Source organism: Akebia trifoliata, chromosome 8 (assembly GCF_017979445.1).
Source record: "Akebia trifoliata isolate Shusen 1 chromosome 8, ASM1797944v1, whole genome shotgun sequence".
NCBI lineage: Eukaryota > Viridiplantae > Streptophyta > Magnoliopsida > Ranunculales > Lardizabalaceae > Akebia > Akebia trifoliata.
The window spans coordinates 51,036,723-51,057,712 of NC_141382.1; the positions used below are offsets into that span (position 1 = coordinate 51,036,723).

The window sequence follows — 20,990 nt, forward strand, 5'->3', positions numbered from 1 at the left end:
CAAGTCGCCTTTGAAGTGGCCATGCTTCAAAATTATAGATGAATTCACCTTTTTATCTGACAAGTGTCCATTTTATCTAAAACTAAATAAATAATGACATGACCTTTTACATTTATTTGAACTTACACTTTAATTTTTCAAATTGATGATTTGTCATCACCATTAACATCACCAATTTCATCATCACCATCACTATTATATTACTGAATTTTTATTTTTGAAATTTTGAAATGAAACAAATAATACATGTGTGAAGGGTTATGCTGCATATTTCCCATTTATCGATGCATATTTTCCATTTATCAAAATTTTGCAATCTAAAATCGAATATAACTCGTATTTTTCATGTATTGAATTTTTGTCGTATTCTAAATTGCTAACAAGGGGCACAAATGAACTCTAGTTTTACTTATATTACTAGTGACATGTTTACTGATGGTGTCAAATATATCATCAACTAATATTAAGAAAACTAGTAAAACTTAAAAGCAATCCAATAAAATCAGCAACCTTAACCAATTGTATAAAAATTTGCATTAGTTTAAGAAAATTTAATGTACCAAAAAGTTATTGCATCAAAAACATCACGAATATCGCAAAATCTCCCATAATGTGAAAAAAAGAAAAGAAAAAGAAAGAACTACAAAATAGCAACTCTTTAACTCTTTTCAAGTCTGACATAAGAGAAATGAAAAATAACAATAAATGTTATCAATCTATATGATAAAACACGGTCCCTCCATATATATCTTTCACAGAGTATGGTTGGGATTTAATCTTACCATGAATCTCAAGGATAATTTTCGACTTTATTGCATTTTTTTTCTCTCTCTCTCCCCCCCCCCCCTCTTTTCTCGAATACCACACAACTTCTATTATTCGTTTCCATAATACCCTTCAACTTTATATATAATTTTTCTTATTTTATTTATTTCAAGGCATCCACTGAATTTGATTGTCTTTCCTCTTCTTCCCTCTTTCAATAATATCCATCTAGTTTTATTGCATTTTTTTTTAATACCCCCTTAACCCCAAAGAGATTGCTCATGCTAAAATGCTAACAAATTAATCGAAGTCCTTAAAAATAATAAAAACTTACATTGCTCGTGCAATATAATATAAAAAAAAACACAAAGAGGAAAAGTAAAATACATTGCTTTACAAATTCAAAACATTTAACATATAATGTATAATACATAAAATAACTTATAAAATCTCGACTAGAACCAAAATAGGAATAAACAAATAAGTAAATAAAAACAATTCACATCGTTGCATCTAATATTTAAGGAATATAATTTGGAAAAATATACATAAACAATCCACCTCACATGCCTTAAATGTGAGATGGATTCTCGGAGGTCGCTTGACATAAAAATAAAATAAAAATGAAAAGTAATAAATGATTGCTATTTGCGTTTCAAGATCGAAACATAAATATATGATATGCGTTAAAATTAATGGAATGCTATTTATATTTTAGAATGACTTTTGTGTTGGATAACATAACAGTGTGTTATAAGTTAAAATTGGTCTAATAATAAGTAAAAATATTTTTAGGATTGATGTTAAAGAAAATACATTTTTGTTTGATGTAAGATATCATCACCCCATTGGAAATATGATTGGTTCCTAAAAGTATGCCCAATCACCACAATCTAGAGTATCAGATATAATTACAAGAGAAGACTTTATCTTAAGTTTAAAGGGAGCAACCTAGGGCATTTGGGGGGGGGGGGGGGGGGGGGGGGGGGGGACACTACATATATCGTGATGATTGGTCAACTGCTTTAAAAGGCTCAAAAACCTCGAGTCTCGGAAAGAATTAAAAAAATGGTAATTTTTTTAATGAATAATACGAACTTAGACCATGATTTTAAATCTCCAAGACCGAAATGACTCACCCAAGTCATTTTGGAATCATTTGCCAGGTCTCATGATTCACATATCTCACGAGATAAACGATAAGACTCAAACAATATTTCAGTAAAACTCAATGTAATTATCCAGGATTGTATATATTTAATTAAAATAATTTTTATTTTAGATTTTTAGTATTTATTATATGAAAAAAATATGAAATGATGACTAAACATCTTCTAATTTTTCTTATTTTACTTAAATATTTATTATTATTTTTATATAAATACTAGGGTTCACCCGTGTTAGCACATGCATCATCTCTCAAGTTAAGGGGGTCGAAATGAAAAATAATAAAGTTGGAGGGGTATTATTATAAAAAAAATATTAAGATTAGAAAGGTAAAAGAGAAAATATAATAAAGTTAAAAAACTAACAAATAAAAGAAATAAATTGGGTCCAAGAAACTACAGTTTACAATGAGTATTATTTAAAAAAAGAGAGATTAAAGAGATAAGAGATGAAAAATAATTAAGTGGATCAAAGATGTAGAAGAGAAAATGTAGTAAAATTAAAAGACGTGACGAATAAAGAAATACAGTGTGTTTTATGACACTATAGGTTGATGGAAAGTATAACCCACTAAAATGTAGATGATGGAACGTTGGTGTCACACACATAAAATAAAACTTATAAACCAACTTAAATACTTTATACCATTCTAGACAACTTGGTATCTTCCATGAACGATACCCAATGTCAATTTCAAGATCTGAAAACATGGTCCATGGTAGGGTTGACAACGGATTGGTTCGATATTGGATTAGTACTACTCCAATATTGATCCAATTTTTTTTAAACATGTACTCGACTCGAACGGATTAACAACTAAATGAATCGAATCCGATCTGATCCAAGCACATACCTTATTTTCAAATGATCAATGTTTAAAAAATATAAAATTTTAAAATTTATACTTTCCAACTACAAGTATAAAGGGAAACCAAAAATACTAGAACGTTAATTATTAAAATATATTCGGATCATATTTTTTTTGAAACGAATTGGGGTATATTTGATTTCGGTTAGAAACTAATTCGGATCTAAGATTCTAATCCGAGAATCCAATTTTTCATGTTTTTTTAGATCAGGTCGATTTAGACTTCAGGTATGTTTCGAATCATTGCCAACCCTAATCCATGTCAATTTCAATCTCACTCTAACACGAATCTAAAAAAACAATAACTATATATATTTAAAAAAAAAAAAAAAAACAACGAGATGACCCGGTAAACATCGGACGATTTATAAAACATACTCATTCCAACTGGGAGGGATGCCACGTGTCAACAGTCGAGTGAACAACACACTAAACAGATATTTATAACCGCGCGTAAATTCCGTTCGTTAACACTGAACCCTAACGTTTGATAAAAAACTTAAAGGCCCGCTTGACTGCCCAATTCACTCCCCCCTTTCTCCTTCCTCTTCAAGGCCATAGATCCAGTTTCTTCGATCCGAAGTGAGATCCAACCTATCTAACAATCGATATGTCTCAGGTACTGGTGTATCATCCCGATCTATCCATCTCTCCACAAAGTTCTCGAATTTCATAGATGTTCATGTCGTTTCTCCTCAATCTAATCTTCTCCAATCGTCTAGATTCTCTTTGTTGTTTCACTGTTACAGTTCATATTTCCGCAATTTCAATCTCTGTAGTTCTTCGAGAGTGTTTCTATGTGTCGTGTTCTTCACAGGAAATTAGGGTTTTAAAGATTGTAAGTGTCCTCTAATACATTTTAATGGTTACTTTTTACAGGTGGACAACCGAAACTCTTCAGCAGCGAAGCGTGCTCGAACTGATGGTATTGTTCCCTTTATCTCCATTTGATTATAGGTTTTTGATTGGAAACTATGTATCCAGATTCTGTCACACTTGATTTTTTCAAATTCGACAAGTTCATCTCAATTTTGGTGATTCATATTTTATTGTAGTTATACAATAATGCCCCTATCTGCATTATAATTTGTAGGTAGTCGACGAGAAGATGATTGGACATGTCCTAGCTGTGGCAACGTCAATTTCTCGTTCAGGACAACCTGCAATATGCGTAACTGTACCCAGTCGAGACCGGCTGATCACAACTCGGTAAGCCGTGTATATAAATAATTGTGCCAAGTGTTGGTTTATAATGATTGAAATCCATCTCATGATCCCTGGGATAATAGTGTTGTCATATTGTATGTTTTTAAAACATGGAGACTTTAGTTGTTAAATGTTTTGTTTTGTTTTTTGTTTTTTGTTTTTTTTTTTACTTTGAATTTAAGGTTAGTTATTTGTTGAATTACTGTCCACATTGACACTAGCCCGGGCTGAATGTTTTTTTTTTTCCTCCACCTAGTATGCCCATGGTTTTAAATCTCGTCTGGAGATCTCGGTATCGTTCATGAACAAGATGGATAGACAAGGCATCCACATCTCACATGTGCAAAATCTCGCGAGACAAATGAGATGATTCGGACGATATTTTGGAAATCTCGTCCGAGTCAAACTGGATTTTTTTTTTAATTTCTATTTTTTAATTTAAATATTTTTTATCTAAATAAAATATGATTAATGATTAAACATCCTTTAATCTACCTTTTTTTCAATAAAAAAATTATAATTATTTTAAAATAATTATATATAAATTAATGATTATAAAATGAGTTACATGGTTTATCTCGTCCGAGACAACTCGGTCTCGTTCATGAATGAGATGAGACGTCAAAACGAGTTTTGAATCCATGAGTATGCTATATGGATTTAGTGGAAACAACACGTTACTTATGTTGCTTAGTCATTACACCTTGCATGATCTGATTGACTTTCTCATTTTGTTCAAGAAGATGTTTGAATGCAGCCATAATTATCTATATATATCGCATGTGTGCTACTTGAATGCAGCCTTAATTATCTATATATTGTATGTGTGCTACTATAGCTACGATAATTTTTTCTATTGACATCTACTGCTACTCAACTCATTTATACATGTGGAGAGCTGTTCAAACTCTTGACACGTTAGGTTTTGCCAACACGATTTTGGTGGTACAAAATATGCAAATGCTTTTTCTATATAAGACAAGTTTTGAAAGAAAACATGGAATTTTCATAAAATTTGAAGTGGCCTATTTTTTTTGGTTGACGGAAGGATTGCTTATTGGTTTTTATTCTTGAACTAGTGCCCGAATCTATCTTAAGTTCCATTAAGGAGTTCTCTCTCTCTTTGCTCCCCCTCGCCCCCAACCCCAACCAGGGGCAGATTTACAGTGGGGGCACTTGCCCCAACAAGAATTTTCAAAGTCTATTAAGGATTTATGAGTTAGTACCCCCACAAAATTTTCACTCTTAGTTGCCCCCCAGTGGGCAAAATCCAGGCTTTACCCCTGCCCCAAACCCCTTCCCACTTTTATAAGAGTAGCTGATAGGTTTTACTATATTGAGCACAAATATTAGATCTACATGGTGAATTAACATTAGAATATTTATGAATTTTAGGCTTTGTGGATTATAAATGAATGACATCCATCTTGCCACATGTACATGTCAAATATGTTCTAAATGTCAGAAACTACAAATGGTAGATTGTATCAATATAGATGGATGTGCATGCTTGTGGTATCTTTTGAATGAGGAATGACTGCGCTGCAACATCTCACGTATAAGTCTGAAAGCTCACTTGATGGTGTTTACTCATCTTTTTTTTTTTTTGATAAATATAAATTCTATTGATAGTAAAAAGAGAAGAGGAGGCTGAGATAGCCCCCACATGCAAAACAAAATAAACAGAAATAAAAGAAAATACACTCCCAACATGAAGAGAATTAACAACAAATTGCTTTCCACTTAAACACAAAATCTTGGAAGCGCAATCCCTCAAATTCCTTACTCAGCTTTGACCAAAGGAAAAGAAGCCCCATAATCTCTAAAATCACTGTGTGAGTCGGGCTCTCCTTGTTATGAAATATCTTGTTGTTGCGCTCTCTCCAGAGACCCTAAGCAATGGCGGCGGGAAGGATAGTCCAGATGGTGTTTACTCATCTTGATTACACGAGTTCTAAGTTGTACCATATAATTTTGCTTTTGTCTTAAGAGAGACTGGTCTTTATTTTGCACTTCATCCCGCTGTATATACCAAGGTTTATCCAAGTTGCACGAACAGTGTTATGACTTCTTTATCTCCCTTGCACCTTTTTAGACATTGTAATTTCTTTAGCAAAATTGTCATGTTCATGATGATAATTCAATGGATCAGTTTTTTTGTTTTTGTTTTGGGTGCATCTTCTAATAATTTTGTTTGCTTCAGAAAACTGCTGTGAAGCCTCTGCAAGTTCCTCACAGTTACTCTTCATCAGCTGCCTATCATGGGTCCGGTGCTCCCTCGTCAATGTACCTTGGTGTACCTCCATATGGTTCTTCTCTCTTTAATGGTCCTCCCTATAATCTTTCATTCTCTGGGGGCCCAGGTTATCATTACGAGTACGGCAGTCGCCTTTCTACAGGCAGCCCTTATGGGCCATTACATGTGTCTGGACCATCACCATATTCCGGTGGGTCTATGCTGGGAATAGGTAGATTTCTTTCTCCAGTTATGCTAACTGAAAGGTTTCTAAGCTATTTTTCATTTTCTATGACTATTATTTGCTCTTTTTTTTTTTTGTTTTTTTTTTTTTGGGGGGGGGGGGGGGGATTCTATCACGTTACACTGTTTTGATTATTTTATTTATTTTTAGGTGGGATGTACGGTATGCCCCCTCCAATGGATAGATTTGGGTTGGGTTTACCTATGGGTCACACTGCTATGGTATGTATGAAGTGGTTACTGAAATTTACTTTCCAGTTTCCTTTTCATAGATTCATGGTAGAATAATCGCTGAAATTGTGATGTAGGGTGCAAGGCCAGGAATGTTTCCGGATGAGAATCCCTCCAAAAAGGGTTCAGGTAGGCCTCTATTAAGCTATCGTGCAATCAGAACTGGAGATTAGGCATCACTGAAATTTTCTATTTTTGTTCTTTTTATTATTTTTATTATTTTTATATTTATATTCTAATTCTATTACCCTCGTTTTGTCCTTATGTTTACTTCATTTAGATGCAACACGAGATAGTGACTGGACCTGCCCCAATTGTGGAAATATTAATTTCTCCTTTAGAACTGTTTGCAACATGAGGAAGTGCAATACCCCTAAGCCTGGATCTCAGGTTTGAACTGCTAAGTTTTTTTTTTTTTTTAATTTCTTTTATACAGAATTGTACCCCAGTAGTCACTTCAACCAATCAATGTTGCTGTGTAATTTTGTTTTATTCTTTATTGCTTCAACCGTTAACCATGTCATTACTTTGGGATATTGAACTTAAATGGCAATAGGACATGGTTGCAAGCCTTGGACTTAGAATTTGGATCATCTACTGCCCAGACCAAGTCATGTCAGTTGACCCGAATAATTTGGACCCAAGTTAATGTGAGTCAAAAGGAGCAAAAGCCAAGTCAGGGTTTAAAAAAAAAACACCGAATCATCCAAGACTTGAAACCATGATGTGAGGTCCATATGTGTCGGTCTTGATTTCAGAACAGCCCTGGGGCTTTTCTTGTTTTTAATTTCATGTTGTGCTTTATTTTTATTAAATATCTCTTTTTTGTGCAGGCTTCCAAATCTGATAAAAGTTCAAGTAAGTCTTCTTATTTTGAACCTGTTAGCCTAGTCGGTTTTATATTCCAATCTTGAATCTTATATTCCTTTCGTCCTGCAGAACAAAAAATGCCCGAAGGTAGCTGGAAGTGTGAGAAATGTAACAACATAAACTACCCATTCAGGACCAAGTGCAACAGACAAAATTGTGGGGCAGAGAAACCATCTGAGTCAAACAAGTCTCCTGTGGAAGCCTCATCCGAAGAGGATGATCAGGTTTGTTTTGAAACATGCCTACTTTGTGCCTTCTGTTGTTGCTTAAAGTGGCTGTTTTTTACTTTCAATTATAACTTTTGTACACATCACAAAGTTGAAACACGGACAAAACTATTATTTTTCGCAAAGATGACCTTTTGTTTCTTTAAAGATATTGATATACTATCAATTTCATCCATTGATTTACTGTTATCTACTGTTCCAGTGAGTACTAGAACACTTTTGTGGGTTGAGAAGGTCCAGAGTCATCGTCCGGCATTGCTCAATATGGGTTGTCTGAAAGTCAAGAGTCATGTTGTGGTCGTCATGTTGCAGCGGTTTGTCTAGTTACTCTCACTTTCTTATGATCTGTGTCAAGTTATTATACTGGGAACATGGTATTTATGGTCTTTATGGATCTTTTCTTTGGAACGCGTCATGTGTTGGCTTGGCCTAATATGGAGAGGTTTTTAACAGGTTGGTTTCATGGGTTTTATTTTACAGGTAGGCTTTATATTTTTTGGAATTAAACTTTTGTCTGTTCTAGTGGGTATGTTACTTAGATTTGAGCATTCTTGGTTACAGTTAGAATCTGTGGAAATATTGGCTACTGCCAGGCTGCTAAGTTTCTGGTTATCCTTTGTTTTTTTTTTTTTTTTAACTTTTCTTGTCTGCAGTTTTAAGATAGGTAGTTCCTTGTCAAGAAGTTCTAAGGTTGTGAGTCATGTTGACTTATAATCGAGTAAAAATTTATTCTATTCTGTTTACGTGTCTATAACCGATATTTGGTTGGAGTCCTTGTGAGAGGGCTTTTAAGAACTATCTTTAAAAAATGTGTTACTTCCTAAATAAGCTTTCTCGGCATCATCTTTATCTGGGGTAATTTCAAAGATACGAATGTTTGCTCTAGAGGTCTAGACATGTGAGGCAAAGCCTTTTGTATGGAATGGAAGTAATAGCAGGCAAATATGAGACCAATCATGGGATGTGGTACAATTGGGGACTTCTGTTTGGAAAGGAATTATTTGCAAGGTTTTCAAATCTTTTTTTTTTTTTTAATTTTTTTATATGGGCAAAAAGGATTTTATTAATAAGAAGTGAGGGTGGCTGTGTTCCAAGTCTTTAAAAGAGGTATTAAATTCAAATTGGTCTCTTGTGGCTTTTGGGATGGTAAGTGGCTTAGGAATTTTCATTTGAACATTGTTTTAATTCCCTTGCAAGAAAGCCCTTACTTTTTTATCCAAAATTTCGTCTTCTTTTACTTAAAAAAAATTCCTAATTTGTTCTTGAGGTTTGAAGTTCTTAGCAGGTAGAATCTTAAGGTTGAGGAGATGGCAATTTTTATTTTTTATTTCCTTTTGAGAGCTCAAGTAGATTGAATCGTAAGGTTGATGACTGGTTTTAGGAAGGAAAATAAGGAGGCTGCTAGTTGAGGATAATGGTAAGGGTGTTTAGATCATTTTTCATTAGTCTGACCGAGGTCAAATGTCATGGTTTGAACACCAAAATCGTGAAAGTTGAGTTGTTTAAGGTTTGGCTATTTTGGGGCTCATAAAAAATAAATAAAAAAAGCAGTCGGACTAGCCTTACTTAGGTTTCTTGGGCTCACGATGAGATAGAGGATAAAATTCTATCAACTTTCAAAATATTTTTTATTTTTTTTTTTTATTTTGGATTTGAGTTTTTCTATGAAATCTAGAAGGCTGTGGTGTTGGATTGTCCCTGTGGTAATTCATTTTAGAAACACGCCCTTTTGTAAGGCTTAAAAATCTTACCAAGTTAAGGGAAGTGATTTTTTTAGAAATGACTCATTTAAAAATAATAAAATATGAAATCTTACTTTGGGATTCATCGATAAAATATGATGGATATTAAACTTGGGATTCATGTCTTATCCTGGTTTGGATTGTTATCAGGTCCTGACCTAGTATCAAAATGTATTACCCTTTATATATATATAATTTTTTTTTATGTTATAAATAACAATAATAATTTAGAGTATTTACAGGATGTTAAATTTATGGACCAAAAAAGCCGGAACTAATATAAATATCAAAATGACCAAATAAGTTATTTTGGAAAATCGAAGACAAGAATTTCATAATAATGAATCTCATAGATGTGATTCAGAACACTACACTACCTTAAAAGGGAGGCCATATAAGTTAGAACTTGGGCTGGGAAAGGTTGCCGGCTACCTTCGCCCCAAACACCACCTTAGAAGTTAAATTGAGATTTGAGGTTTTGATAGTTAGGTAGAGAAGTGACTCCACACCACGGTCTAGTTATCAACCCTTGCTCTCGAACGTTTGATTCTCAAATTCATGTTGAAATGTTGGGTTTTTATCCCCTCTTATTGCCACACTAACTTTTACTAGCAGCACCCCCAATGTGTTAATTTACATATGAATTGGGGCGCTGTTAGCAAAAGTTGATGGGGGCAATATAATCTTTTTTTAAGAGGCATAGAAGGGAAGAAAATGTTGGGAAATTGCAGGCCTCCCTGACTTTGGTGAGGGTGGGACAAGTTTCCACGTTGAGCTTACTAACGTCACTTTTTCCCCTGGTGTACTTTAAAAGCCTCTCTACCTATTCCAACCCTAAATGTTTTTAATAGGATGATCTTTAAATAAATAAAATAAAATGGATGAGAACGTATTGTTGATTTGATTCAATGGAGCTTCTCAAGTTGTAAGCAATGTTCTCAAGCTTTCACCCAGCATCATCTTTTATTAATGACTAATGAAGAAGCGGCCTGCTAAATTAGGGTTGTCAATGGGTACCCATTTAACCAAATCGAAACTGAAAACCTCGGTTCTAGATCTCTTTTTATTATAATTGATTAGAGCTGAATATAAAATAGAACTGAACTGATAGGAATTGTTAGATTCTATCCAATCGGTACCCGTGGGTATCCGAAATCGATTTATTATTATTATTTTTTTCAAATTATAGATGATTTAAGGTATTTTTTTATTTCAAAATGAATGCATGTTATATAAAATTCTTTAAATTTTCAGATAAATTATCAATTATAACTTAATAGAATACTCTTCTAAAAATTTCTTACTTTTTATGAAAATAAATTTTTATTTTTGGATAAAATCATTAATTTATATCTTTTAGTATAACAAATTATAACTAGGTTAATAATTTTGTTGATAGAAATTTTTTTTTTTTAAATAATGCTTTGAAATATTTTTTTCCTCATTCAATTCTTGAGAACCGAAACTGATGGGTACTGATTTTTGATGGTTCCAGTTCCATTTATTTTGGAACTGGATCGGAACCAATCCATTGGCACCCCTAGTGCTAATAGTACATGGCTGACGTGGCTTTATCACGTTTCTTTACTAATACGAACTTTCTTTGCCACAGAAGGGAAACACATTCTGTACAGTTACATGCCGTCCAAACTAAAATGCCCAATATGGAAGCTTTATTAGGCATCCAGTTAAATCAGTCTCTCTCCATTGATTGAATAGTAAACTATCAGGCTGACCACATCAAAGTCCCATCTCCTATGAGAAATTTTTTTTTGCCGAGACTTTTTCCTCACAGGCTCTCTAATGCAAGACACGTGCAGCCTAACGGGATTGCCCATGTCCCACTCAATACACGTGGGCTAATGTGATTGGTTGATCCTGACTAGGTACTAGAACACACCCAACTATAAAGCTTCAAAATGGCAGTCCAAGCTTTACCAGATTCACAGAATTTCAACAAAACATGTGGCCTCCACAATCGAAAAAGTAACTCGTTTCAGTGCCAGATTCATGTCTGAAAATGGCACATATTTAATAAAATGACTTTTAGCAATCAAGTGGGTGGGATTGCTCGGATGAAAGTAGTAGATATCAATCAGATAACAGTTACCACCCTTTCTCTGAGTTCTCCCCATTGGAAGTCTCCACCAAAAAAATGGATCCAATCAGATAACAGATACCACACTTTCTAGGAGTGTTCATCATCTTCAGCATTCCTTTGAGAATCAACAAATATTTCTGCATCATGAGGCCATGATCACCAATCATCACAACTCGATTTTTGGTGTGGGAAATATTACCAGGTAGGACCCATCTTACGTTGGTCACTAACACATTCTAATAGATTGTAATAATGGAACTACTAATGTCAAGGACATCAGACATTCAATGCATTTGCTGTTGTCACATATAGCAAGGACATCATCCTTTTAACTACTAATAAAAGGTTGAATACTGAAAAAGAGACAAATCTAAACATAGTTGGTGATGAAGAGGGCATGAGTAAACAAGTAAAATGTGAACCAACTGACCTTGGAATGCAAGCTTCTTTAAGCCAGGGAAAGGTAATTGGTTTCCAGAAGTCAGTTCAACTGATTAGATAGAGGATGATGATTAAACAAGTAAGAAAATTGGGGTCCAGAAGTCAGTTCAACTGATTGGAGTAAAAGCCAGACTCATATGGTGTTTTGAAGAGCTGAAACTGTTGGAACTGGCTGCTGCCATTATTTTGGAAAGTTGACGAATGCATCCGGGATTCTGTTTGTCGCTGTTGGGCATGCAAGTGTTCTGAGGGAGTAAGTGGATAGCCTTGGGAAACTACATGCATCGATGGCCGCACTGTGTTGACGTGGTTCACATGCATGAGCCGGTTAAGAGATGTGGGTTCAGGTGACCCTGAACCCCAGGAACCATTTGACAGAAGAGAGAGAGCACGCCAAAAATCTGGTGTTGCATCCTCATTAGAAGGGATCACAGGTACTTCTAGACCTGCAAAACATATAGTTTCCTTATGGCATAACATGAAAACCCTTACAAATTAAGGCAATAAACAATATTCTTAATACCAGCAATGGAAATTGTGGTGACAGGGACAACCGCTAATTCTAAGGATGGATAGATCAAAACATTTTGTGATTGCCCAATTATTGATTTCGGAAACAAAAATAGTTCTATTTCTTTGATTTTTGGAGGTTCTTCAAATTTAAATAAACTACAATCTACAACTCATCTACGGTTGGGCAACTAAATGTGGTTGAGTTTCTAAATCTTAATTTTGAAAAGCTTCAAGGATCAGGATTTAAGTTCAATTAAACATGCTTGTAGTAAAAGATGTTTTCAGAGGTGGATCCTAAGAAAAACTCAACAGCCAAACTGGCTTGAGTGAGTCCAGGTCTTTTGACATTCATTTAAGGTCTAAAGCAAATAAAGCTTAGGCATATGTAGCAATTTTGTGAATAATTGAAAAATTAAAAGGAATTAGTATAGAACACAATTTTTTTTCTTTTCTTTTCTTTCGTACTTTCTTGGGGAAGGGAAGCTAATCATACCTTGATTTAGAACTTCTGAGGTGGTGCCCTTGAATGGAAAGAGCCTATCAGATTCATGACAAAGTGTAGAAATGGTATTGGGCAGATCAACAATGGGCAAATGCATCTGCCCATCAATCGCTCCTTTTGAAGACTTCAACAAAGATCCTTTTGCTCGTGAAGAACCACATGTGCTTTCCCATGTTGGATTTGCAGCAGGACTTGTATGAACAGGTGGGGGGATCCTGTTCAATACAAGACTCATGTGTGGACTACCATCTGTACATTTTCATACGATCAGATCATATCAAATGCATGAATATGGCATGTTATTTGACAAACAAATGAAAATGGGAAAGAGATGAAGATGATGATGTATAGCAAAGTTCAATTGTAGTGCCCTCCCTTTTACTTGATTACATCTGTTATTTTAAACTTAGATCCCGATAATTAGGTTAAGGCTCTAGTCTATGCAGACTTCAAAGATTGAGCTGCCATTATTCTCGTGTCTACTATATTTTAGTTTTGAATTTAAACAAGTTTCAGAACTTGGTATTTAGCTTTCATTTAGAAAACAACTTTTATTATTAGAAGCTTTTGGTCCACATTCCTTTATCCAGATTATTGCTTTCAATCTCTCTCACCAAAAGGACTCTTCCAAATACACAAAGGAATTGTCTTATGTTAGTAATGAAATATGGGGCAACTCTTTTTTGCATCCAACTTCACAAACAAATGAATAGAAACAAGTACAGGTCTTCAAAATGCTGCTGATTTTTAATGTCAAAGTTGATTTCATAAACAGTTCTTAATTGAACTTGCAAACTTATATCGGGGAGTGTTTAGGTACTTAAGGCTGTGTTTGGATTGAGAGAAATGGAGAGAAGAGAAGGGAAGTGAAGAGAAAATAAATGAGTCTCTCTCCATTTCTCTTGTTTCGATTGTTAAGTGGGGATAGAAGAGAAAAGAATTGGAGAGAAGAGGAGAGAAAAAAAGGAAAGTTCTCTTTCTCTCCAAAAGTGGAGAGAAGAGGAGAGAAATGGAGAGAAACTCTTTTAAAATATTTTATAATTCCAACTTTGCCCCTAGATCTATTTTTAAGGTATTATAAAATTCCAAAGTGGTCCCAAGTTCTCTCTTGTCAATCCAAACATAGTGGAGAGAAATTGAATTTCTCCTCTTCTCTCCACTTCTCTCAATCCAAACATAGCCTAAATGTCACTATTTTACTATATTTCGGTTAACCTTATTAGTAGTTTACATTATTCTAAGCACTTGAAATTGTTCACAACAATTTTTTTACTCATTTATTAATCTATCCTCATTAACCATATTGGAAGTTTGGGTTAACTCTCTGCATTTGCAATCCTCAACTGCAAGTTTCCAACACCACTAGAATAAGGTCCCTAACAAGAGTGGAATGTATTTCTGTGTTCCTGCATATTTTAGACATTTGGTTGACTTTTTTTTTCTCCTCTCTCTATATCTACTTCTGAACTTCGGAACTTTTCTAAAAAATCCCCTAAAGGATAATTGCCCAAAGCTACATACAAGATACAAGAGCTTCATAAAATTCCAGATTATGCACCACATTGTCTTGATGTCTATTGCTATTCTTCAACATATGCAACTAAAAAAAATACTGTGACTGTTGAATATATAGATGATAAATCTCCCTATAAGCATTTCACCACGATTAACTATATAAAAATAATGAAAGAAATCAGACAATTATGTTTTAATCATCTTAGGATTCAATATATACTAAAAGAAAGGTAGATCACGGACTCAGGAGTTGAAAATGGTACCATAAAATGATGAAGACAGTCTTGGAGAATTGAACTGGATTGCCTCTGGTAGTGGTTTCCGTCGTCTTGCATTGTGATCAGAAAGACGCCTACGACAGCTTCGCTTTTTCTCATCAAACTCCACCAAATCATGGAACCTCCAAAATGGTTGAGCAAATGATTTACTGTCAAAATCCTTGACAATTCCTATAAGCTAAGAATTATTTACCAAAGAAAACAAAACTGTGGACTGAATAATTCTTATAATTAAGGGTCTCTCCAAGTAATCAACAGCCCTGAAAGAAATTTACCTGCTACACTGCTGGCAAAACCTACGCACCAGACCGGCAACAATGACCCTTGGACATTTAGCATGATTTTCACAGACTCGATGCCTCTGATGGTACTCTTTAGATGAGGAGAGGTCAAGGTTGCAACCCTCAACTTGGCAGTGTGGGGTCAGATAAGATGATCTCGATCTCTTTGTAGTAGTAGCCGATGTTGCAGGAGTCACGGAAAGAGAGGTGGGCTTACTAGTGCTTCCAGCACATACATCTTCAAAGTAAGTTCGCTTACCAAGCTTTAAACCAATCAGTGGTTCACCTGAGTCTACCGAAGCCCCCAACGTTGTAGAAATTTGAGGATCCTCCACTGTGCCCAATTCTTTCTTCTTTTTAACACCTAAACTGAACTTCGAAATTTTAGTTCCTCCTTTCGATGAAGAATCGATGGAGACCGAGATTGAACTCTTGGATGAAGATCCGTTACCGAAATCAGAGGCAGAACAAACACCTCCTCCAGATGAAAATAAAGACCAATTATCGATTCCTCCGTCTCCTTCAATTCCCCAATCGGTTAGTTGAACCTGCTTGGGAATCTCGGGTGTTTTTCCATTGAACATCATCAGGTTGTCCCAATCCCCATGTGAGAGAGTCTTCGCATTCCACTCCATCACAGGGAAACTTCATAAAACAATTTCAAAAATCCTTGTTGTTCCACAAATTGCACAAACACCCGTATATGCTCCACAACTCTAGATTCTGAGATCATGAACTAAAATAAGTAATAAAAATATCATTAATATGAAACCTTGTTAAATTGCACAAAACTAGCTGAAAATTATATGAACTTTGATCATACAAAAGAAAATAGCATACCTCAACAATCATATAATGGAAATGCAGATCATCTCTATTTCATCAACTCAAGAAGTATTGTAGATTTGTAGCTTTTCCTTCAAAAAAAAAAAAAAAAAAAAAACCGAGTAAGATCCCTTATTCCCTGAAACCTAAACAACTACCACCCAATGAATATCAGTTATTAAACCCAACAAAACAGACAGACAATTAGGATATTTGGTAACAAAATTACAAAAATTACAAAATTGGAGGGTCCCTCAAAAGCATCACTTTCAACCCATTTGTCCCTTATGGGTAATTTGATCATCTTCTTTCTTCCTCAAAGGCGAAATGTCATTGTTACATCCAAAATCCAGTGTTCCGAACCTTTAATATGGATGTATTAGAATCTAACCAAATCTCTAAGCTACTCTTGATGTGGAATTTTCTTCTCAATTTCAATTTGGCTTCAACAAAACTATAACCACATAAATCACAACAAAGGTCTCTGTCATCATCTTCAATGTCTTACAAGAATCTTCCCTCCCCTCTCTTGTATCATATTTACAGTAAGACTCGACAATTTAAGGCATCAAGAGATTAAATTCCTTTTACTGTAAAATTTGGTCTTTTACTGAAAACCCTCTCTTCAATGCCAACCAGAGTTCATTATCACCATCTTTCTTGCTCACTCTCTCTCATCATTTTTCACCACAAATGAAATAAATCACTTTTCCTTTCCTACTAGTGTATGCTTTTGCCGCATTAAAGATTCCTTTTTTGGGGCTCTTTCATTATTTCTTTGGAATCTACTTTCTACCCAATTATTTCTGAATCCATCTGCAACAACTTTAACTATTCCTGAATATCAGTACAAAAAATTACCTTCTTACCATTACTTCAATTCAAGGTTGCATCTAGGGTTTTCACTGTAGAGGTGAAACAACAATCTTAAACACTTGAAACTCGTTTTCTTCAACAAAAATCCTGTTTTCTTCAACCCAGTCCACCAGCAAATCGTCTCTTCAGAGATTTATTTTCTGCAATAAAGAGAAAATGGGGTCATTAATTGGTTATCTTCTTTCGAGTGCGGATAAACCACGCAAATCTCATTTTTAGAAAGAAAACAAGATCATTGACCGAATCTGTCAGTCTCCCGATTGCTTTTTCTAAGAATTACAGCAAAAACACATGTGGATTTCTTTCTCTCTTCTTTTACCGAAACATGGGAAAAGCCAGATTTTCTTCACAAATTATAGACTTTTTTAACTTTCCTCCATAGGTTTAAACAAATTAGTACTATTTTCAGAAATTCCCAATTGTTCTTCAAATCTCTAGGGTTCCAATTTTCAAAACAACTTGGAAAAAAAAAAAAAAAACTTTTATCGATAAAAGCAAGAAAAAAAAAAAAAAAAAAAAAACCTCTTTAAAAAAGGGGTTTACAAATTTGAGGAATTTGAAACTTTTAGCAGTAAATGTTAGCAGATTTTTACCTCAAATAAGTGAATTCTTTAACTACTCAACTTAAGCTGCAAAAACCCAAAAAACCTTTTTTTTTTGAAGTACAAGATTGCGACTTTTCGAACTTTTCCATATAAATTTCAGCAGGATTTTACCATATTCAGAAACTCTTGAACTGTATTCTAACCTTTTATGGATTTCACCCAAAAACAGAAAAAATAAAAATAAAAAGTTCAAATCAAATTCAAAAGAATGAAAAAAGGACCATCATATTACCCCATCATAATATCTATACCCCCAAAGTTGTACACCACACATCATCTTATTATAGAAACACATGATAGTTAAAAAACTATTTCATCCATGGTTTAAATTCGATATCTCATCCAAGATGACTCGGTCTTATTCATGTACGAGATGAGATGTCAAAACAAGTTTTAAAAACATAATCCCATGTATTTTCAAAATGATGAATTACTTTCTTGGGTACAATTATGAGAGATTAATGCAATTACTTTCTTCAATTTTGATAAAAGTATTTGATTTTTTTTTTTCTCAAAAATTCATAATCTATCATTCATAAGATAAATTTTTTTACCCTTTTCCTCAACTTAAAGAATTTCTCTCTTTCGACCAACAAATCTCAAGAGCAAAGTAAAATTTGGGAAAGGGTAAAGATTATAAATTGAAGAAAATTTTATGAGGTTTAAAATAAAAATGTTTTAGAGAGTTTTGAGTTTCAACAAAACTTAGAGTACCTCAAAATGAAATTTAAAGGTGATTTCCCAAGGATTATTTGTGCATCTTTGTGTTTCATTTTTTTTTCTTTCTCAAACTTTGAATGATGAAAGAGTATTTTTAGAATGTTGAAATACATTGGACAATGCTAGAGTGACCATACCTATGTAGGACATTACGTTTGACATTGAGCTGATATTGTGGAATGTACAGAATTATAGATACTTTTTATTCGTATCTTCATGGACACTTTCACGTCAGTGCAATGTTGAATACAATGTCATAGGTATATAATTATAAAATCATAAATTTTTGACTTTTTTTTTTGTTCTTTCTCATTTGGATTATACTCGATCGATGTGACAAGAGCACACAATCATAGATCGTTTTCTTCGAAATACACTTGGAAAAGATCTATAATTCTGTGCTTTTGCCATGTCAATCGAGTATTGATCGAGTGAAAAAAAAAATTGAGTCAAAAAATCATTGGTCATAATTATAATAATGTATTGGAGTGATAATATAATATACAACAAAATTAGGTCTCGAAAGTGAAATGTAATAAATGTGTCGTAGGTAGTGAAATCTTTAATGTGGGGGTTAAGCTAAAGGCCGAAGAGAAATGTGGAGGGGAACTGAAGACCCAAACGTGTGTGGTGTCCGCATCATCTCTGCCACTTTTACTACTGCCACAGATGAAGCAGACCTCCAGTTGTAGAGCAGATTGACTCAACAACACCCAAAAAGAAAGCGACACGTGGTATACTGTTTTGGGCCCACGAGCACTGACCAATCAACGTTTTTCCTACCTAACACTACGGTGATTTTTCCATGTGCAAGAATATTAAATATTATAGGCCATAACTTGATGGTCGATATGGCAGGATGGTATGCCACGTTGCATATTTTTTTGTATGATGGACGGGATCGTTGGAGAAAATTGTGTCCAACGATTTGTCTTTTTCCTCAAATAATTACAAGTATTCTGCCCACCCCTCAAGAGTGAAGTATTTCATTATCGATAGTGACTGCGTGCGTGTCTTTTGCTTCATTATTATTTGAACATTATTGATTGGTGTCCCTCTAACATGCGCCGTGTTGTGGGGTGTTCTACAGTGAAGAGGATTATGATGTCGGTAAATAAATGCCACTAAGTCCTGGAAATTATTACCATTTGTGTCATTGTTTGTAGTTAGACGTCCAATTTTCCATTGGATCAATCTCAAAAAATAATTGAATTTAAGATTTTCATATTGAGCCCATAAAGATAGTGTTGGGTTAAAAAAAAATCAATCGAAAAAATTCGAAAAGGATCAAGACCGATTTTCTGACTTATTCCCCATATTCTCCTGATGTGGCATGTGGTAGAATCATATATTTTTTCTTGGGATACACAATGGTACATATTTAGTAGGATACGTTATTGTGTATCCTAAGATAAAACATATCACACCAAGAGAGTATTGGGAGTGGGGGGATTCAGAAAATCACGACTCCTAACAATATCTTGTCTGATTTGAACATACCTACTATTATGATGAATAATTTTATCACTAAAAATAGATAACGTATATCATAACATAATAAATTTACTTTCATTTCTAATCATATTTCAATTACGATAGAATATCTTGTTTGGATGAAAAATAATATCAAATGACTTTAAAAGAATTGAAAAGATCAATGAATTTAATATTTTTTTAAATTTCAACCTATACTTGATCAAAATACACTACCAGATTTAGGTTTAATGGGAATTTAGAGTAGGTGTCAGGCGTAGATCTAGTAAGGAGACAATGGGGGGCAATCACCGAACTTTGGCATACACTTATATTTTTAATTAATTACATGGCTCATTTGCTCCCACTCCCTCACCTCCCTCCAATTTTTGCAACCCTCTCCCTTTTTCAAATTTTTTTTAAAGATGACATTGCCTCTTGACTGGACCTTCTCTCATAGACAAATTGGAAATGACCTAAATATCATTTTCTCTAACTTCCAACAAAAAAACTTCTAAATTTCTCCCCAAAATCCTTCAACTGTGTCATTAACTATAGTTTGCCTCTACTACAAGAAAATTTTGGCTTCGCCCTTGATGGGTGCAAATAATGATCTACTTGTTTAGGATTGGGTTAGGACTCATTCAAACCTGATCCAAACTCACCTGTTGACGGTCCCACCGAAAGTAGAGACCCCACCAATCACCTCTCACAACTCTACTTGAATAAGAAAAAAATAATTTGATTTCAAGTAATTTTGTACTATTAATTCCCAGCAGTTGATCTTAGTTTACCTTAAATTAGAAGGGACGGCCGTTATAAAAAATTCCCAGCATTTGTTAATAGTTTACTTAAATTTCTTGTTAGTTGAACAAGTTGGATTAGTTGATCATTAATTTATGGATACAAACAAACACGGATGAGTAATGTAGCAAGTGTTATTATAATAAAACCGATAATCTAAACTAATATCCCTCAACCCACTCATGATGAACCACACCTTCCAAAATCTTAAAAAACAAAATGGAGTTTCAAGCGTGCAATGTGTCGAGTATTATTTTAAGGTAAATCTCACAACTAAAATAATCAAACTCAAAAAGCTCTTTATATCAAACATTCAGTTTGATTATATATGGGACCACGCAAGTTGTTCGTTGAAAGTTAAAAATAAAAATGTCCCGACATGAGTAGATGGGAAGACCTAACTTGTTAGCATTTGATTATGAATTGTGATAATCTTACTACCCCACGTGACACAGTCAATTGACTATCATGACGTGACAAGTTTGGAATCGTAGATTTGTG

At 34.2% G+C, this 20,990-nt stretch overlaps 2 protein-coding genes across 10 annotated transcripts; one reads left to right on the forward strand and one right to left on the reverse strand.

Moving 5' to 3' along the window:
• The first annotated feature begins 3,261 nt into the window (after positions 1 to 3,261).
• Positions 3,262 to 8,320, forward strand: LOC147397617 (Ran BP2/NZF zinc finger-like superfamily protein). Its single transcript, XM_086449461.1, has 10 exons — positions 3,262 to 3,419; positions 3,680 to 3,725; positions 3,894 to 4,009; positions 6,210 to 6,474; positions 6,637 to 6,707; positions 6,794 to 6,845; positions 6,997 to 7,106; positions 7,550 to 7,574; positions 7,656 to 7,810; positions 8,016 to 8,320. The coding sequence occupies exons 1-10, from the start codon at positions 3,411 to 3,413 to the stop codon at positions 8,016 to 8,018; spliced, it is 852 nt and encodes a 283-aa protein (XP_086305587.1). The 5' UTR covers positions 3,262 to 3,410; the 3' UTR covers positions 8,019 to 8,320.
• Positions 8,321 to 11,506: 3,186 nt separating this feature from the next.
• Positions 11,507 to 17,161, reverse strand: LOC147397618 (squamosa promoter-binding-like protein 12). Of its 9 annotated transcripts, none has more exons than XM_086449458.1 (6): positions 16,881 to 17,161; positions 16,027 to 16,103; positions 15,181 to 15,909; positions 14,891 to 15,054; positions 13,104 to 13,361; positions 11,507 to 12,543 (listed from the first exon to the last, which is right to left on the reverse strand). In XM_086449458.1, the coding sequence occupies exons 3-6, from the start codon at positions 15,819 to 15,821 to the stop codon at positions 12,200 to 12,202; spliced, it is 1,407 nt and encodes a 468-aa protein (XP_086305584.1). In that variant the 5' UTR covers positions 15,822 to 15,909; positions 16,027 to 16,103; positions 16,881 to 17,161; the 3' UTR covers positions 11,507 to 12,199. The 9 variants fall into 9 exon arrangements, with proteins under 9 accessions (XP_086305584.1, XP_086305583.1, XP_086305581.1 ...); XM_086449457.1 differs by having other exon boundaries at positions 16,873 to 17,161; XM_086449455.1 differs by having other exon boundaries at positions 15,181 to 15,922; positions 16,881 to 17,160.
• Positions 17,162 to 20,990: the final 3,829 nt, after the last annotated feature.